The sequence below is a fragment of the Dermacentor silvarum genome, chromosome 1 (assembly GCF_013339745.2).
Source record: "Dermacentor silvarum isolate Dsil-2018 chromosome 1, BIME_Dsil_1.4, whole genome shotgun sequence".
Lineage (NCBI taxonomy): Eukaryota > Metazoa > Arthropoda > Arachnida > Ixodida > Ixodidae > Dermacentor > Dermacentor silvarum.
Window position 1 is genome coordinate 341,690,860 of NC_051154.1, and position 19,490 is coordinate 341,710,349.

A 19,490-nucleotide genomic window follows, 5' to 3' on the forward strand; every position below is an offset into this window, starting at 1 on the left:
GGCCGGGTAGAGCAGTCTTTTCACGGGCTCGGGCCGGGCTCGGGCACGGCGTGTGCTTTTTGACCCGGGCCCGGGCCGGGCTCAGGTTTTTTGACGCGGGCCCGGGCCGGGCTCGGGCTTTCTGCGAGTTATACTCGGGCTTCTCAACTCTGAAAAACATGTATTTTTCGGTCTCGGGCCGGGTTCGCAGGCTGGTTTCGAGCCGGGCTCGGGCCGGGCTCGGGCTTAAGGTAAAGGGGTGGCGGGCCGGGCTGGGCGGGTAACGTCGATTATTTCCGGGCCCGGGCCGGGCCCGGGTCTCGCCATAAAAGTTTTGATCGGGCTCGGGCGGGCCGCCCAATGTAAAAACGGGCCCGGGCCGGGCCCGGGCCGCAAAAATCGGCCCGTGCAGTGCTCTACTGCATATACCATATCAAATAACCTTAAAGATATAAACACACACACACACACACACACACACACACACACATATATATATATATATATATATATATATATATATGTTTATATCTTTAAGGTTATTTGATATGGTATATGCAGTGACCTATTGATGAAGTCTGTAGGATCAGTGCTGTAAGAATGAATTTTACAACTTCTTTTGTATGCTTATCATAGTTCAGTACCCATTTCTACTGTTGTTGTTGTCTAGAAATATTTGAGCGTTTCCACTTGCGATATGTCATGTACAAGGGGGGCTCAGGTTGTCTTCAAGCGAATTTGTCGCTTTTTGCCTGGGCCATCCCGCATCATCCTGATGTAAACAAAAGGTGAAAAGAAATGAAAAGAAATTTACGAATTAGTTCTCGAGGTACACCCATCTTGGAATTTTGAAACTATAGCACCAGTTCCGAGTTCAGCCGCCATCGAACTTATGGTAACCATGCATCTGTTGTTTCATTTAACTTTTGAACAAAATGCATGTTTATGCATCTAAAGTAAAAAAAACGGGAACACCCATGTATGTCGTCAATCATTTTGGGAACTCATTACCCGAAACTTGTCGTTATCATTACTATTAGTTCTAATTGAATACGATTTGCAAATTCACCGGATACAATTCATAAATCGCAATATATGCAGTGAAGACAGCAGCGGAAGTGTTTCAAACCACCCGTGGTAGCTTGCTGGCTCTGGCGTTGGGCTGTCACGCTCGTGGGTTCGATCCAGGCCGCGGAGGCCGCCCCTTCGGTGCTGTCGAAATGCAAAAGTTCGACGGTACCCATCTTACGATGATTGTCGACGGTAATTCTAATCAATATAGCGTCTAATCAATACAGCGACACAAGCTATTTCCAGCGTCGAGACGAGTTGTGTGAGGCGTGCACTGTAATGGGGCTCCTGTTTCGCGCTTCCTTGAGAGCACTCGGCGCCTACTAGCGCCGCTGCTGCCGCTGCCGCGAAGGCTGGGCATGGCCTCCGAAATGCATGTCACGCCGGTGCGTGCGAACGCTTAGAAACGCGTCATGCGGCAACCGAGCTGCTCTCTCGCGCTGCTTTCTGGAAACGCCGCGCTATCTAGTGGTGCTGCCAAGGAGTCCGCGCGTGGCGCGGCGGTGCCTGCGAACGCTGAGAATTGTTGCCTCGCTTGCCGCCCAACCAGTGGCACATACTCAGTGACCCAAGTTGGCGAGATGTTCATTGATGATTATCATTATTATTATTACTTGATATGAAAACATACATACACAAATAGAGATGGAAATAGGGAAGGAGCAGGTGGGCAACCGCCACCGAGAGCGGTACAAAGCATGTCTACCCTCTACGAAGGAGGGGATAGAAAAGGAATTTTAATAAGATACGGACAAGGAAAATAAAGAAAAAAAAATGAAACAGCAAGATGACAGGCCTCAAAGACGAAAGTAAATCAAGGCATAGTGTGAGCAAGTATAGGAACAGAACATACACGCAGGAACAGAAAAAAAAACCCACGCAGGTGGCACGAATTACAAAAGGATGTAAAAAAATAGTACAAAATATGTCATCCCTTGAAAAGGCTCCACAAACGGCAAGCCAAGCCAGTTTATAGTAGAAAAGTAAGCAGGGTGCGATGATCCTGGTCGCATCGAGAAGCCCAGTCACTCGTATACAGGCAATGATCACGGGTTGTACACTGCAGGCCAAGTAGGCTATAGTCCTTTAGTAGCGACGTGCGCTGCGAAAGGAAAGCAGGGCACTCTAATATGAGGTGTTCAAGTGTCTCGCAGGAATCACAGGAAGCACACGGTGAACTGTCTACACGTCCTTGCCGGTATAAACGCTCGGACACCAGCCTACTTGGCTTGCAGTGTACAACCCTTGATCATTGCCTGTGTCGGAGTGGCTGTGCTCCTGGATGCGACCAGGCTCATCGCACCCTGCTTATATACCCTTAACTTGAGCAATTACGCTCTAGCACAATTAGGCAAGCCTCGACCATGAATCCCGGGCGGAATGGATCCTTTAATAACACGCTTGTCTGGGTGCTTCGAATCATTTATAGCGGCACACACCCAACGCATTCATGACGCAGCTCGCTAAAGCGTTGACGTGAAAGGTATTGATTGAAAAGCGGGGCATAATCACTGCATTTGTAGCGCAGCCTGCTAAGCGTCGGGTTGCTGTCCTTGAAGAACCTTTGTGACGTGGGTTCGATTCCGCTCAGCATCAGAGAAATTTGAGAGATCATTTTCATCATTGTAGAGCGCCGCATTCCCGATGGCAAATATCTAACTACCCAAGTTGGCGTCAGAGACGTCATTGAAGAGCGGCACACACCTACTGACCCAGTACCCTAGTTGGCATCAAAGAGGCTCACTGACGACCAGCAAAGACCTAGTGGCACATACCCAGTGCTCGCAGTCGGCGTCACAGAGTTTAGAGAGAGGTTTTTTTGAGGAAAGGCAGAGAGGTCGGCCTGATCGATAGTTTGCTCTGGCATGCTACTCAACACTGGGGAAGGGGGGGGGGAGAAAAAGAGCGATGAATGGTGATCATAAGAAAAAGAGGTGTGTATATACATGTCCATCACGTTGGGGTCATTCTAGAGTAGTGCGTCGAGTCCAGTGGCTTGAAGGAAGGCTATAGTCACTCCGATGACCACAGCTGCGCTGTTGACGTCAGGTCAAGAAGATAATACAATCTCGTCAGATATTGGTCTTTTAGTAACTCGTTCAGTACTACAAATAAGGCTCTGCCGTTCTCGCGCGTACGCTGGGCATGAGCAAATTATATGCTCAAGTGTTTCTGGCGCTTGGCAGAGATCGCAGTTGGGACCAGTGTCACTGCAGCCGATTATAAGGGTATAACGCCTCGTCAGTGCAACACCAAGACGAATCGGGTGTATCATACTCTTATACTCCTCTTCAGTTGATGAGTCATGCGGAACTTCATTTCTGGGTCCCATTTGTGCAGTCGCCTGTGTCGTCGACCTGGATTGGTCCTGTGCTCAAGTGTAGAGTTGCGCTTAACGCACCGAAGCAGGGCATTCGTGTCTGTTCGTAAGAACGCAATGCTTACTTATTACAGGTGCATTATTTACAGCTATTTTAGCTTCAGCGTCTGCTTGTTCATATCCTATCACGCTACAATGTGCAGGTATCCACTGAAAGGTGACATGGTGGCCGCTTTTTGTCGCAATGTCGAGAAGCTGTGCGATTTCGAGAGCTAAAATATAATAAGGGCCTTGCGTCATAGCGCACTCAATGGCTTGAAGAGCGGGTTTGCGTCTCAAGATAAAGCCCATGTGCGAGGAGGCTCTCCTGCAAGGAATCGTATTGCCTCGCGGATAGCAACAAGTTCTGCGGCAGTTGAAGTGGACTTGTGGTCTAATTTAAACCATCGAGCGATGGTCATTTGCGGGAAAAGGCTGCGGTGGAGGCACATGGGGTAACAGGTACATCGGTATACACGTGCGAAGTACCACCGTATACTGCAAAAATGTGCGACAGGGTAAGTTGCTTCAGGCCAATGGATGAAACACAGGACTTCCTCGTAATTCCAGGGATTTGAAGTATAACAAGCGGTTTAGGCAGGACCCACGGAGGTGCTTTAGGAATGCATGGGGAAGAGAATCTTAATGGCAGAATGTTCTCATGACGAGATATAGCTCTTTAAAAACTGCAGTTTTGGTGTGTGTCACAGAGTGCTGATAGGGGATGTTGCCTATGTCGGGTGAACAAGTGTAGGTACACTCGAAGAGGTTCGCAGAGCATATACAGATTCATGGGACAAGCCCGAGCTTCCGTGATGGTTCCATTGGTTGAGGTGCAGCGTGGTAGCCCCAAGCACTGCGCAATCCTTGAGCTTGGATGCTCTCTAGCGTCCGCACACAGCTAGGTCTCATGTTTGAGAGCACCGGTATGCTGTATCTTATATAACCTACGAACAGGGCTTGGTACAATTGAAGAAAGAGACGATTCCGACGGGCCCCATTTTGCTCCTGCCACAACCCGTAGCACAAGTACAAAACTCTTCAGTTTTGACTTCAATGCAGTGACGTGCCTTGACCAGGATAGTTCACGGTCTATGATTACGCCAAGGAACTTGTGGAGTGTTACGTAAGGTATCGCCATGCCATTAACGATTATCGGGTATTTAGTTATTTGTTTGCGGGTGAATGCAAGCACTGCACATTTCCAATGGAAAATGTGAGGCCTTGGCGTCGTAAGTACTTGGCTGTGATTGTCACTGCACTTTGCAGACGCGCACGCAGCTGCGGACGCGTGGCACCAGATGCCCATATGCAAATGTATTCCGCATATGCGCTAATCTTTACTGTGTTGGGATACTCAGACGCAAGTCCAATCAATGTCACATTGAAGAGAGTGGGACTGAGAACTCCGCCTTTGGGAACACCACGGTGAATATTATATTGATCGGTGTCTCCATCGATTGTCGACATATACCACGGTACAGCCACTCAGATAACTAACGATCCAAGCATATAGTCAGCCACCGATGCCTAAATTTTCTATCGCACCAAGGATCGCGGAATGCAGAACATTGACATAGGCGCCGTTAATGTTTAGGAAAACTGCCCGTACTAATCTGCGTCGACTTCTTTCCTGTTCAACATTGGAGATCAACTTGACCACACCGTCATTGGCAGATCTGCCTCTTCTAAACCCATGCATAAATTTGGGAAATCAGTTAGTGCTTTTGAAGAGCCACTCTAATCTTGATAGTACCATCCGTTCTATTACTTTGCCGACGCAGCTGGCTAAGGCGATAGGCCTGTAGGAGGAAAGTTCATTAGGGCACTTCCCCGGTTTGAGAAATGCAATAATGCGGCTGCATTTCCAATTAGATGGAACATTTCCTGACTCCCACGGTATGTTATAGTGGGACAACAGGATATGTCGTGCTTCTGTGCCAAGATGACGGAGTGCAGCGTACGTGATTCCGTCTGGACCTGGAGCCGATGAGCGTCGGGAGACAGAAATTGCAGCGTCAAGTTCTTGCGTCGTAAAAGGCAGCTCGAGACGCTCATCAGGTGACGGGGACGCAATGGCGGTAAGAGCTTCAATTTCGGTATTAGAGGTGGCCAGGGCAAGTTTACAGTAGTCATTGGGCACCTCCAATTCCCTCCGGCCTTGATGTAGAGCCACGTCACGGAATGAGTAGCTTTGTTGTGGACTCGTCTGCAGACTTCGTACTACCCGCCAGGTCTTAGATAACGGATGTATTGGGTCCAGAGAGCCGCAGAATGTCCGCCACCGCTGCCTGTCAAGCTTGTCGAGATGCCTAAGAAAGTGTCGTTGCGCTCGGCGATTGGCTGAAAGGTCTGACGGAGACTTCGTGCTTCTGTATCGTCGTTCTGCGCGGCAGCGGATTGCACGAAGGGCCTCGTATTGTGAATCGATCGCTGATCTCCGCATCGCTAGTTTAACTTGTCTCGTTGTGTCACGCAGAGAAGTAGCAATGATGTCCTCAACCTCGGATCGTGTAGTCGTGCACTGACATCTGGTTTGGATAGATGCGTTGAATAAAGCCCAGTCTGTTTGTTGTGTACATCGGTGAGGCTGAGTGGCGGAACCAGCTAAATTGAACGTATGTTGGGAGGTGGTCAATTCCATGACTTTCTACATCCGTGGACCAACTTGCAGATGACAGAAGACTTCTGGACAGAAAGGTAAGGTCAAGGCAGCTGCTGTAAGAAGTTCCACGAATGAATGTAGGTGACCTGTCATTGAGCACACTGAGTCCCTGATTACACGTGAAGTCGGTCAAATCTCTGCCACGGCAGTTTACTGCAGTGCTACCCCATAGGGAATGATGTGCGTTAGTCGCCAATCTCAATATGCGGACCTCGTGCGGCTTGCAGCACAGACATCATGTAGGAGCAGTCAATCTACATCAGTCCTGCATCTACAGTGACCCATGTGGGCGTGAAAGAGGTTCGTTGAATACCGGCACGTATGTACACATTGCCACATACTCACGGTCCAAGTTGGTCCGACGGTTGGTTTCACGCCCTGTTACATCGCACAGCAGCCGTTGCGCTACCCATTTTACCACTGACTACCCAGTGACCGAGGCAGGTGGGAAAACAGTAAGATAAAGACATGTATAGATAGATAGTTGGCCCTCAGAAAGCGCATGGAATGCCCTAAGAATGCTAATGCATTAAAAAGCTCGTTTGCTTGCATTTAGATGCGCTATAAGAACCTAGTTTGATCGAAATTAAACCAGAGTCCCCCATTATGGCGTACCTTATATTCAGATTGTGGCCTTGACATTTAAAACCCCCGAATTTAATTGCATTAAATGTTTTTTCACGCGACTAAAGAACACGCAGTCTTAGCGGTAGCGAATGTTCTTTCGATTTGGAACCATCGCTCATGCATGGCTCTGCAGAACCTTCCGTGCATTGAAGCCGCTAGTAGTAATTATAGATATGGCAGCACTTGTTACAAGCCTTATAAACAAGTTGAAACAAAAGACAGTTTTTATTATTGTCTGCTAATTTATTTTGCTTTCTGTCCTACAGTATATAGCAGCGTGGCTCCGACGAGTCCTGTGGCGCAAAGGGAACACTTGGTTTGGCTTATGGATAAAAAATTAATCTTTCCCTGATGTCACTGTTGTGGCTAAACAACGCTCATCACTAAAGTTCTATTTGTTTTCAACGGTTGAGAAAAAGAATGTCACCGCAGGAAAGAAAAGAGCAAAACTCATCAAATTAGGTTTATTCACTCCATCTTCTTTTCGCTACTAAAACGTCTTTGCTTTGACCCGGCTGTGGTGTGTCGTGACTGTCACATAAATTAGCCTCCGTGATCCATTATGGCTAGTCTAGGCAGCCCAAAAATCTGCAAACAACTAGTCTCTCTCGGGATCAAAAAGCTCCCCTAATCCTGGAAATGTGTGTCCGTTTGATATTGTGGTTTTTATTACTTGCCTCTTAAAAACAACGCAGAGTCTTTCAAAAAAATGTGTCTCAGCAGATGTTGAAACTAATGCCATTCACTTCGAACTTTTTGAACACGCATTTACAATACGCTCAGCTCAACAGTGCTGCGCCAGACTCGAGGTCATTGTGCAATGCGACAAGTGCAGTAGCATGCATGCACTGTGCTTTAATAATTGGCTTAGCATTTAATTTGCGAAACTCGAAGAGCTTGTCTTATGCTGACCTCGCAGACGGCACACTCAGTTGTGTACGCTGGGCGCGTTTGAGAATCTCTTCTTTTTGCCGTGGCGTGGAGCCGCACAAACCACGCTGACATGTAATTTATACAGCAATGGCAAATATGTTGCGGGAGTTCGCAGTGAATGAGTGAATCCGTCCGGGCGTCCCACGCCCGGTCAGAACGGGTAGGCACCCGTCGTGACATAAAGGAAGAACCGCGTGGTGAACAACACTGTTCTGTTGGCCTCGTCTCGGGAAACGGCGTGCAGGGTGACGCGATAGCTCGTCCGAGGCTGCAGGTCACGAGTGGCGAATACGAGGCCGACTCCGCTGTCGGCGGCGCTCACGTCGAACGGCTGCGCGTCACCACTGAGAGACGAGAAGGCAGTGTGGCGCAGCGCGGCCCCATCGTGGTCCCTGGCCACCAGTCGCGCCACTGGGGCGCCAGAGAGGACGTCGCGCGGCAGCGCCACCGACGCATACGTCACCACGTCCGTCCTGTCACTGCCGCAGTCCTCTCGGCGGGAACAGCGCAGCCTGCAGGAGCTGCGTGACAGAGTCAATACAAACGAGTGAGTTATTGGAAGCGGTAGTTACTCAAAAAGGAAAAGATGCGGAACCAGCCAACTTTAATAATATAGCACGTGTGCGTGCAAGAACGACCAGTGATGCGATTTGCAGAACGTGATTTTAGGGCTCTGAAAGGACACGCGCAAGGGAGAGACACGCAGAGCACCAACTACCAACTGATTTATTGAAACGGAAGATGAGGAAAGGTGCAATTCCTGCGTACGCTCCACACGAGAGATGTGACGTGACATTCAAGCGTTATCTCTGCCGTTACATATGCGTTTCAAACAAGTGCATCTCAGTAGCATACAACATGACTGAGGTATCACTCACACACGCGGTGCCTTTCTTTTTGAAATAGCGTGCCTCCAAGAGTTCATGAGCAGTTTTATTACCACTCCTACTCATATGGCAACGCGTGTAAAGTACGGTACGGTGTGTGCCTGCATGTACGTGTTTCTGTGTGTGTCCATACGGTCAGTAGAGTTTTACGTGCAAAAAAACCTTTTCAAAATTGGTGCAGTGGTTGCCGAGAAAAACAATTTTTCCGTTCGCATGTGTTTAGATTGCAGCTTGTGAATAAACCTTATTCCAAAAGAGCCCAATTTTGCGTTTAGTCTTAACCAAACTCTTCCTTTTACGAAATCCGGATTTATGACTAACTTTACCCACGCAAATGTGGACGATTCCGACAGAATCACGAGAGCCTCGAGAGGTCAGTCGCTAGGCAATTTTGCGTGTATTCGCGGGCTTCTTTCACGCTCGTAAAACACTATTATGCAGCACGAAGTGAGCAACAGAAAGCTGTATGGGAAGTTTTTTATGTTGCTCTGCAATTTTCTCAATGACACTTTTCATTGAATTTTAATATTTGAAACGTTGATTAATTACGACTAATTATGTGATTAGGCAGAATGCAAAAATAGTCTGAGTATCTCCAAGTTAAGGCCAACAATATAACCTTGGTCCTGCCTAGCTACATAGCATTTGCATATTTTTCAATCTTATGCATGACAGTTGGGACACCCTGTATATACCATGTAGCCCACGTAACATGCATGTGCGAAAATTTAAAAATAGGTAAGTGCTAAGTACCTAGACAGAACGAATGTAATGTTGTTTGCCGTCGCTTGGAGCAAGTCAGACGAACTTGTTTACGCCTAATTAATAATTACTTATTCTTAATTAATCAACTTCTTTAATGATACATTCAGAGCAAAAATGTGAATGAGAAAATTGCAGACCATTCTGAAAAATTCCTAATCCAGCTCTCTATTGCTCAATACGTGCTACATAAAAGTTCAAAGCCGCAAAGAAAGCCAACGAAACACGAAGTGCCACGCGATTAGTCGCGCGGCAGTTTTCGCCGGCTGTCGCGGGCTTCTTTCAGGCTTGGAAAAACCTTTTATTTATTAGAATGTAAAACTGGGCAATTTGGTTGATCTTCATAGTAAAAGCAGCACAAAAATAGCGGCAACACAAGACAGAGAAGTATACAGGACAGCGCTGAACTAACAATTGGTTGTTAGTTTGTAGTTCAGCGCCTGTACTGTTTACTTCTCTGTCTTGTGCTGCCGCCATTTTTGCGCTGCTTTTACTACTTTTATGTAGTACGCGTTTCATGTAGCATTGTATCGTTTCATCTATCACAATCCTTCGTTCGTACAAGAATTTCACGTTGTGTATAATAAGCTAGCGACGTGATGTAATTGTAGCCAACATTTCCAATGCTATAATAAACCAATAATATATCAAGGCTATTTCAATGATAATTATCGACTGGGCTTAGTATTTTACTCTTCTCTCTTTAGAGTATGGTCAGTATCTACTCGGTTCCTAGGAATCTTCCATATCGATACGTCATCGCGTCTTCCGATCGTACGAAAGTTGCCTGCAGGCCCCACGAACGTGGATGAACTTTCCACTGTTGACACTGCCACGTGGCATGTCAGGTGTGCCGCATGCGCACAAGCACACGTTGCACCAAAGTGGAGAACCCGGACAGGAATGCACAAAACGGGTTTCCGCTGCGAGCGCTCTGCGACAGCAGTTAAAATCGTCGTTCAGTCGAAGGCATGCAGTAACCGAGGTGCTCACTTCTCCAGCGCGTCCCGCTCGTAGCCGGCCGGGCAAGGGACATGCACGCACTCGAATGCTCCGCGCGTGTTGAAGCAGGCGTGGTCGAGGCCGCAGTACGGTCGAGATTCCCGGCACTCGTCCACATCTGCGAAGGAATGGCAGATTAAAAAATAAATTTACTGACAACTAGTAACTAAATGAGGAAAAGATCCGGTCAAGACACTTAAGACTGCTTTGTGGGAATGTGAAAGCATTATAGTCCCTTTGGCGCCACTTCCTCCTGCATCCCGTGCCCCATGACCCTCGCATTAGGCCGCACCTTTAGTCAGCCAGATGGCTGCAGCGTGACGTGTGCAATGACGCACGTACTAGGCACACCTTTAGTCAGCTAGAACCGTGGAGTCACTGTTGTGTTGGGAAAGCGTGCTCGGCTTGCTCCCCGGTGGCCCGGGTTCGATTCTCACCCAGACCGAAATGTACGATTTTTTTTTCAATGCCATTAATTTACTTTGCTTACAGCAACCTCCCTCAGAAATTTGACGTCAATCCGAGCATTTTTTGACGTGTTTGTACTCTTCGCGCCATCGCCCATTTTTGCTACCATCGCTCGGTCACGCTGCCGTCGCAGGATTTTCGCGTAATGGGGCATATAATGCTTTCGCATTAAAACGCAGTATCGCACAGGATGCTGGCGTGAGCATTCTCCCGCAGTTCCATCAGTGTTCACTATTAAACTCGCTGTTCACCATAAAGGGGCCTGGACCTCAGCCAAGTGAATTACCTTTCACTTTTGCGGAGACCTCCCTTCATGCATAATGAAAAAATGAAATTATAAATATTTGAAAAAGAACAGAAAAACGCTGCATTCTGCACGCGTCGTCAGAAACGTGTTGTGGCAGCCCTGAGTTTCGCCAAATATATTTGTGAAGTGACGCAACACAGTAGCGACAAGAATACTGAACGGTTTATTGTTCTGCACTTGAGCTTTAAGTAAGTGAAAAGCACGTGAGCAGCGACACCCGCTGCGGCCGAGCACATCGCTTCTTGCTGGTGGCTGATAAGGAAATCGGGCGCACAAGTGTGCTTTATCGACGACGCTGCAATTAGCATAACAAGTATCGCAAAGAAGGCATCGAATAAACCGAGACAACGATGTTGGTATCAGTGGGGCTCCACAGCCAGGAGCCTTCTTGTTTTTTTTTTCTCTTTTTTTACATCCTAGGAGCCTGTGAGCGCTGATGCGTGCCTGCGAAGTGGCGGAGTATGTTCAACCGCTGTCGTGTTGGCCTGGGAGCTTTGGACTAAGTCTATAGGGACAAACCTTCTGTTTATGTTTCGAAGTCTGAATAGATCTTTAGAAAAAAATTTCATGTTACGGATAGCGCTGCTTAATGCGATCAGGCCAAACGTTACGGCTACCCAGCACTTCGCGCAACAAGATTGGGCACGCAAAATAGTTCCATCGCATGTTGTAATGAATTCCACAAGTATACGTGACAAGTGCACTCTAATAAATTGCGCCGTATTTGTAGGACAGTTGTACCATGCTTTTAATAAGACGGAAATGGTTTGAAAGCTTCTTCCAGCTGGCGCTTCATCATCTCCACGATGTGTCCATCAGGGTTCATAACTGGTAAAGTTGGAAGGTCTACTCATCGACTGGAATTCGTCGTCAGGTTTCCTAAAAAGCTCTACCCGAGTGTCCTGGGGACCGTGCATTTGTGATGTTCATATGCTCATCATAGACTCAACCGAGACTATGATGACGCAAGGTGCACAGAGGCGCAAGATCCAGAACCAGAACCAGTCGCAAACCTAGGGGCGGATGTGGAACATCCTTTCTGCCGCAGGCGTCACGAGCACGTGATCTTTTTGGGTGAAAAATTTTTCACCCAAAAAGATCACGTGCTCGTGACGTCTGCGGCTGAAAGGATGTTCCACATCCGCCCCTAGGTTTGTGAGTGGTGGCACTGGCTAACACTCCCAGGGTGAGTTATGGTTGTAAAAAACATAAATACCTCAGAAAGTGGGTGGGGAAACAGCTCTGCGGTAGCTCAATAGTGCGAGCATCGCACGCGTAATGAGAAGACGTGGGTTCGTTCCCCCCCTGCGGACAGTTGCTTTTTCATCCATTTTAATTTCTGTTAATTTACCATTTTCTTTATTTCATTTAGTAAGCACAAGTTATTTCCCCTATGTTGTCCTTGGTGTCATTGTTTGTTGGCTTCTTATGATATCTTATATGAATTGAAACACGAAGGCAACTGGAACGCCCATGTATTTCGTCCCACACATTGGGAAATATCTCGGGAACAGGTGCCATACTGGATATTCATTTCAAGTGGATAGGTCTTGCAATATCACCGGCTACGATTCGTAAATTGCAATATGTAACGTAAAGTAATTACTTATGAAGGTAATTAGCGAATTTTAGTTCATTTCCGAGTACGTGTTTTGATTTTTTATGCTATTATTGTCCACCTCTTCGAATTATCCAGCTAAAGGACAAGAAGTATTCTATCGGCCTCAGGCAATTTTTAAAAATTCCGGAAAACTTAGAATGGTCACCCCGTAGAGCTGTCACTTGAATAAAACCGGATCAAGGCAACTCGAAAACCGAAATGCAGTTCAAGGCAGCACACCGACACTTTCAGCATGCCTGAAGCCACAGGAGACCATGGACACAAACTAGAGAGCACTGACAAAGCAGAGCTCAAGTTTATATACTTATTATAAACATGAAAACAGATCAGTTCAAGTTTACACCTGCGGCGGTTTTACTTCCATATTCCGTCTCCCTCGTTACGTGTGGCTTGTACAATCAGTGCAAGTATAAATGCTCAGCGGCAACGAGACAAAATTCCCCAAGAACATTTTCCTAACATTCGGATGCTGAGTGCATGGGATTGTTGAAAATGACACAGTGAGTTTGAGCAAGCTTGTCATCACCTTGGTTAAATGAATTAGACGGCAAACGCTTAGTGCATCTGAAAATTTACTGAAGACCGTTTAACACGAACAGACAAAATTTAAGCATCATGATTCATGCCTTAGATGAACAATGTTCTTGTCGACATTTTGCTGCGTTTTGGGTCGCGGGGAAATAGACGTGGGTGTCATTTTTCTGTTGAGCTGGTGCACAAAAGTGCCGAGCAAACGCGTATCACGGAGTATTTTTAGCGATAAAGCTGTCACGCATCTTTCATCTCACGTGGCGAGCCTGAAATCTCAACTTAGCGAACACGAGCGCATCACTGTGGAAATTACTAACACCAGGAAAACACGACCGCGCCGCACCGACTAATGTACGCACACGTGCAGCCGCTTCAACAGCTCCGACACAATATGGTGGAGGCATAGAATAAAGAACCAACTTTAGAGAAGCGAAACTGTACCATCCACAGTGGTACGAAAATAAGAAGCGGCAGCGCATGGAACTCACTGGGGGACCCGACAGATGGCGCTGCTCAAACAGGAAGCGGAAATCTATTTTTTAGCGCGAAATTTAATATGGCCGCTTTTTACCGGTCGCGTACGCTGGTACGCGCCACGCCCACCCTGCTGGCTTTGCGGCATGCCTCAGTGCCTTGGCTGCCGCTTAGCTGGTGCGTTATAATTGCCAGAAGACCAAAGAGCCTCCTACTGACGCCCATACAAACAAGCCACAAGTGAGTGAACAGGACATGCGACTTTATTAGGAGACGACACAGTGCACCTTCTGGTACAAGAGCAGCTATAAAACTTGCAGGTTGAGATACGCTGAAACAATAAACGCGAGCTCGTAAACTGCTCACTTTCGTCATCGCACATAGCGGTCCGGTAACGGGCGACAACGAGCAGCGCAAGCAGATAGTGTCCCAGCTGTTTGCATCGACAGTTACCGTTGAAGGTTAGCTACTTGCATACCGAAGCAATCGGGTGACGCAGGCATCTGCTGCCGCACCCAACACAGCATCATGGACTACCGTGTGTTTTAGCATTACCTCCTTTCCAACCTGCACGTTTATTTTTGTCTATCGGGGCCGCTAATGTGTCACTGACACTCGGTGCCCCATTTTCTCTCAAGGTGAACAAGTCGGTTTCGTGGGCATCACCTTCGGCAGCCACTTTTGCGGGCCTTTCCACCCAGGTGGCTATTAGGTTGATGCACTTCCGACCACGTAAGCACGTATGCCAAATCGTGGCTCAGGAAGCCCACAAGCACAATTTGCCCTCGGCTGCAGCAGGAAAGGTCCGAACGGGGAGCACCAATCACGGTTCGTGTAAATTGGGAGTCTATGTCGGTGCGCGGACTGCAGGAGTCGGCGCTTACCTCGAAAGACTGCTTCCCAATGCAAATGACCAGGCCGCCACATCCAAGAAACGTACCAAAGCGACCATAAACAAGCGAGATAACCGAAAAATGCGATTCTGCGTTCAATCACCACATAAGGTTCAGACAATACACCATGGATTGGCTAAGATCCACATGGTAACTGTGAGGAATGACGTACACGGGTCGCTTAGGCGCATTCAGCAGTCCGACTACAGGCACAGTGTTTGCCATTGTTGCACATGGCGGTCTGGTAACAAGCGACAACAAGAAGCGCAAACAGATTGGGCAGCATTTCCCACCTGTTTGCACCGACAGTCATCGTTGAAGATAAGCAACTTGCATTGCGAAGCATTCGGCTGACGCAGGCATCTGCTGCCGCAGCCAACACAGCGACATCGACTACTCAGCATTTTAGCGTAAACTTCTTTCTAGCCTGCACGTTTCTTTTTTTTTCGGGGGCCGCTAATATGTGGCTCACACTTGGTGCCCCACTTTGTCTCAATATGGACAAGTCGGTTTCTTGGGCATCACCTTCGGCGGCCACTTTTGTAGGCCTTTCCACCCATGTGGCGATCATGATCATACACTTCGGACCATCTATAGGCTGAAGGTGCCCAGCGAGAGACAATGGAGGCTTCTTGCGGCGTTGGCAAAGTTCGCAGGTAGCGACGTAGCTTCGAACAGAGTGATATAGCCCAGGCCAGAAAAATTGTCTGCGCACACGATCGTATGTACGGGAGACACCCAAATGACCAGCGGTGTGCGCATCGTGTAACTGCGAGAGAATTGTCGAGCGCAAGTGCTTAGGAACGACGAGAAGCTGTTCAGCACCATGTTCATTCATATTTCGTCGGTATAAGGTCCCGTTCCGGAGAACAAACATGCGGAGAGAAGCGTCCTGTTGCTCCGAGGTAAGGTGTTCGATGATGGATCGCGAATATGGGTCACGACGCTGCTCGTCGGCGATGCGTGAGAAGTCGGAGATCGACAAAACGCAGGTATCTGTATCGGTTTCGGTGCTATCGGGTGGATCGACAGGGTAGCGGGAGAGGCATTCGGCGTCCTTATGTAGCCGGAACATATTTATAGGACACGGAAAACGTGTACTCTTGCAGGCGTAAAGCCCAGCGGCCAAGACGGCCTGTCGGGTCTCTGAGTGAGGATAGCCAACATAATCCATGATGATCTGTCACGACGGTTAAATGTCGACCGAACAGGTAAGGGCGGAACTTAGCAATGGACCAAACAAGGGCCAAGCATTCACGTTCTGTTACGGAGTAGTTTCGCTATAGTGCTGAAAGAAGACGGCTAGCATACGCGATCACGCGATTGCTGTCCCGCTGTCGTTTGGACAAGATAGCGCTAATGCCATGGCCGCTTGCATCAGTGCGAAATTCTGTGCAGGCATGCGGATCAAAATAACCCAACACGAATGGATTGGTAAGGCGACTGATAAGCGTTGAAAATGCTTCAGCCTGGTCGGGTGCTCAACGAAAAGTGGTGTCCTTTTTCATGAGGTCTGTGAGAGCACGAGAGATTTCAGCAAAGCTCTGGATAAATCGCCGAAAATAGTAACACAGACCTAGAAAACTACGGACATCGGTAGAAGAACGCGGAAGTGGAAACTCACCAACGGCACGAACTTTGTCAGGATCAGGCTGGACGCCAGAAGCGTCAGCCAAGTGACCAAGTACTAGTATTTGGCGGCGGCCGAAATGGCATTTTCAAGAATTGAGTTGTAGGCCGGCACGTCGAAAAACACCAAGGATAGCTGAGAGTCGGTGGAGGTGGCTCTCAAACGTCGGTGAAAAAACTATGACGTCATCAAGGTAGCAGAGACTTGTGGTCCATTTGAATCCACGCAGAAGAGAGTCCATCATGCGCTCGAAGGTAGCAGGGGCATTACACAGTCCGAAAGGCATCACTTTAAATTGGTATAGACCATCTGGGGTCACGAAGGTGGTCTTTTCACGATCTCGTTCATCCACTGCGATTTACCAGTAGCCAGAGCGCATATCAATCGATGAAAAATAACTGCCACCGTGTAAGCAGTCCAGCGCGTCATCAATACGCGGAACGGATACACGTCCTTTTTGGTAATCTTGTTCAGGTGACGGTAATCGATACAAAATTTCCAGGTATTGTCCTTCTTTTTCACCAAAACAACAGCTGACGCCCACGGACTGCAGGAAGGTTGGATAATTGGAGAGCATTTTGCCACCTCGGTTTGGATCACCTGGCGTTCAGCCGCTGACACACGGTAGGGCCTCCGGTATATAGGAGGAGCGTCACCAGTGTGGATGGGATGGGTGACGACACGGGTGGGACCTAGCGGGCGTTTTCCAAAATCAAAGATGTCTTCATAGGACATCAGAATGCGGCGAAGGGCCTCGGCGTAAGCAGGTCGTAGGTCAGTCGCTATCATTGGCGTAAACTTGTCGTTGCGTGAAGTAGGAGGGTCAGAAGTTGCAGCAGTATAGGATCGTGGTTCGGGCGTGAGAGCAGCTACTCTACAGTCTTCCAAAGGGGACAGCACAGCGAGAGATACACCCTCAGGAAGCACTTGCAGACACGAACCACAGTTCAGAAGGGGAAGCCACGCTCGATTGTTGACAAGAGTTACAATTCAGCTGGGTAGTGCTAATTGACGTGCCAGGAGAATGTCGTAAAGTGGGGACACCACGTAGGGACCATCGCGAAGTGGAGGAGAAGGCGACATGAGGACGTAGGTCGCAGCATGAGGTTGCAGTCGAACAAATTCAGCAGAACGAAGTCGGGACATATGGTCGTTGGTCGGGTCGGCAAAGTAATGGGCAGTTCAAGGCGAAGGGTGCCGGTTGCACAGTCAATAAGTGCTGAATGGGCAGTCAGGAAGTCGATTGCAAGAATCACTTTGTGGGGACACTCGGCCAGTAAAGTTAACAGGACTAACACTGGACGGCCGGCAATGGTAACACGGGCGGCCCACATTCCCTTCATGGCTGTTGTACTGCCATTAGCCACTCGGACGGCAGGCGACTCGGCAGGTGTCAGGACTTTACGGAGACGGCTACGAAGATCTGATCGCATAACCGACACCTGAGCGCCAGTATCGATGAGGGCTTGAACGGGTACATCATCAACAAAAATTTCAACAAGGTTCGGTCGAGCAGCTTTGGTCAGCATAGCTTTTGCAGTCCGAGTCGTCAACGCAGCCTCACCTCCGTGGGCTGCATTGCTTAGTTTTCCGAGAAGCGGCCCGCGTAGGACAGGGACGAGGGACGTCGAGGTGTAGGCGAACGGGACTGACGGCGTTGTGGCGAGGGCGAGCGGCAAGTAGTGTTTCCCCGAGAGGGAAGGCCGGCATGGTATGGTTCAGAAAGGGGCGACAGAGACCGAGGGTCTCGGTCGAAGCGGCGATTAGCATATGGTCGAGGCGAGGAGTACCAGTGGCTACTACGGCAGTGGCGGGAGATGTGACAGACCGGGGAGCAAGCAAAGCAAATTGGCCTGTCATCCGGTTTTCGCCACTCAGAGGGGTTCTGATATGAATTCGGGAACAACTGGCGACGTGCAGCAGAGACAATGACGGGAGCGGTAGAGGAGGGACGTGGGCGGACGGCAGACTGGATGTCAATGTTTGCAATTTCTTGGCGGACAACAGCTTGAATGAGCGAGATGGTCATGTTGTCGTGCGTATGGGGACAGTGAGAACTTGGAGCCATAGCCTCAAGTTCGCGACGGATGACCTGTGTCAATTTCGGCGTGGCAGGCGGATGTGATGGCGGAGGGTCGTTGCAGGAGCAAGTGGCAGCCGTATTCGGAAGGCGGTCGAGGCGTTCTACGATGCCTTTGCTCTTCGCTTGCTCAAAATTCCCGCATTCCTTTATGATGGATTTAACCGTTGAGCAGCTCCTGCAAAGCAGGAGGTTGAACGCATGGTCCGCGATGCCCTTGAAGATGTGTCCAACCCTATCTGCATCCAGCATGTCCGCGTCCGCTTTACAGCAGAGAGCCAGAACATCTTGAATATACGCGACGTACGATTCGGTTGGTGCCTGGACACGAGACGCTGCTCTTGCTTGGTTTTCATTTGACGTCCCACAGGTCTCCCGAAAAGGTCGCGTAGGTTTTCCTTGCAGGAGTCCCAGCTTTGTAATTTCGGTTTCATGCGTCTCGAACCATACCTTCGCGGTTCCTCCCAAGTAAAAGATCACGTTGGCCAGCAAAAATGTGGCGTTCCACTTGTTGTGCTTACCGATGCGCTCATACGAGGTCAGCCAGTCTTCGACGTCGACTTTGCCAGTGGAGATCCCCGGGTGACGTAGCTGGTTTAGTACCACTTCCGCTGGTGTCTGAGCGGCGGAGGCAGCGTCAGCGTCGGTGGCAGTGTCAGTAGCCGTAACAACGGAACCGATGTGACGCCCGCTGCGAAGATCCAGGGCCGGCTTGTGGCGAGATTACCTCGCACTTCCACCAATATGTTACGGTGAGAAAATGTATGTATTTACAATATATTGACACGCATACATGTTTATCTTTCACCGGTGGCCGCTTTCCACCGGCTAACAAATGGTAAACGTTATCGCTCAGCGCAGGACGCGCCTGTATCGGAAGTTTCTAGAACGTTATCGATGCTTCTTTCCGTTGCCTGTTTTCACCGACACTTATGTTATCTTCTTGTGTGACCGACGCGAATTGTCTAGAACTTTCGGGAAGACCCGCGGGCGTCAGGGATTAATCTGGAACCTTCGATGACTCAGGTATAAAAGCCGACGCGTTTCGCCCCTGATCAGATTTTCGACCACCGCCGACTGTGTTCGCCGCTTTCGTTGTGCTTTGAGTGTAGCTTGCTTTTGTGGGCACAGGTTCGCCCAATAAAGAATCAGTTTCGTCATACACAGTTTTACGACTGTTTACTTCAGCGTCACTACTACG

The 19,490-nt window shown here is 48.8% G+C and overlaps 1 protein-coding gene across 1 annotated transcript in view; it reads right to left on the reverse strand.

Moving 5' to 3' along the window:
• Positions 1-6,932: 6,932 nt before the first annotated feature.
• Positions 6,933-19,490, reverse strand: part of LOC125942325 (hemicentin-1-like) — a 55,005-nt gene continuing 42,447 nt past the window's right edge. Inside the window, exons 10-11 of the mRNA XM_049660482.1 lie at positions 10,277-10,403; positions 6,933-8,155 (exon numbers count right to left, since the gene is read on the reverse strand). Coding sequence (XP_049516439.1) covers positions 7,786-8,155; positions 10,277-10,403 — 497 coding nt within the window. The 3' untranslated portion in view covers positions 6,933-7,785. The remainder of the gene's footprint in view (positions 8,156-10,276; positions 10,404-19,490) is intronic.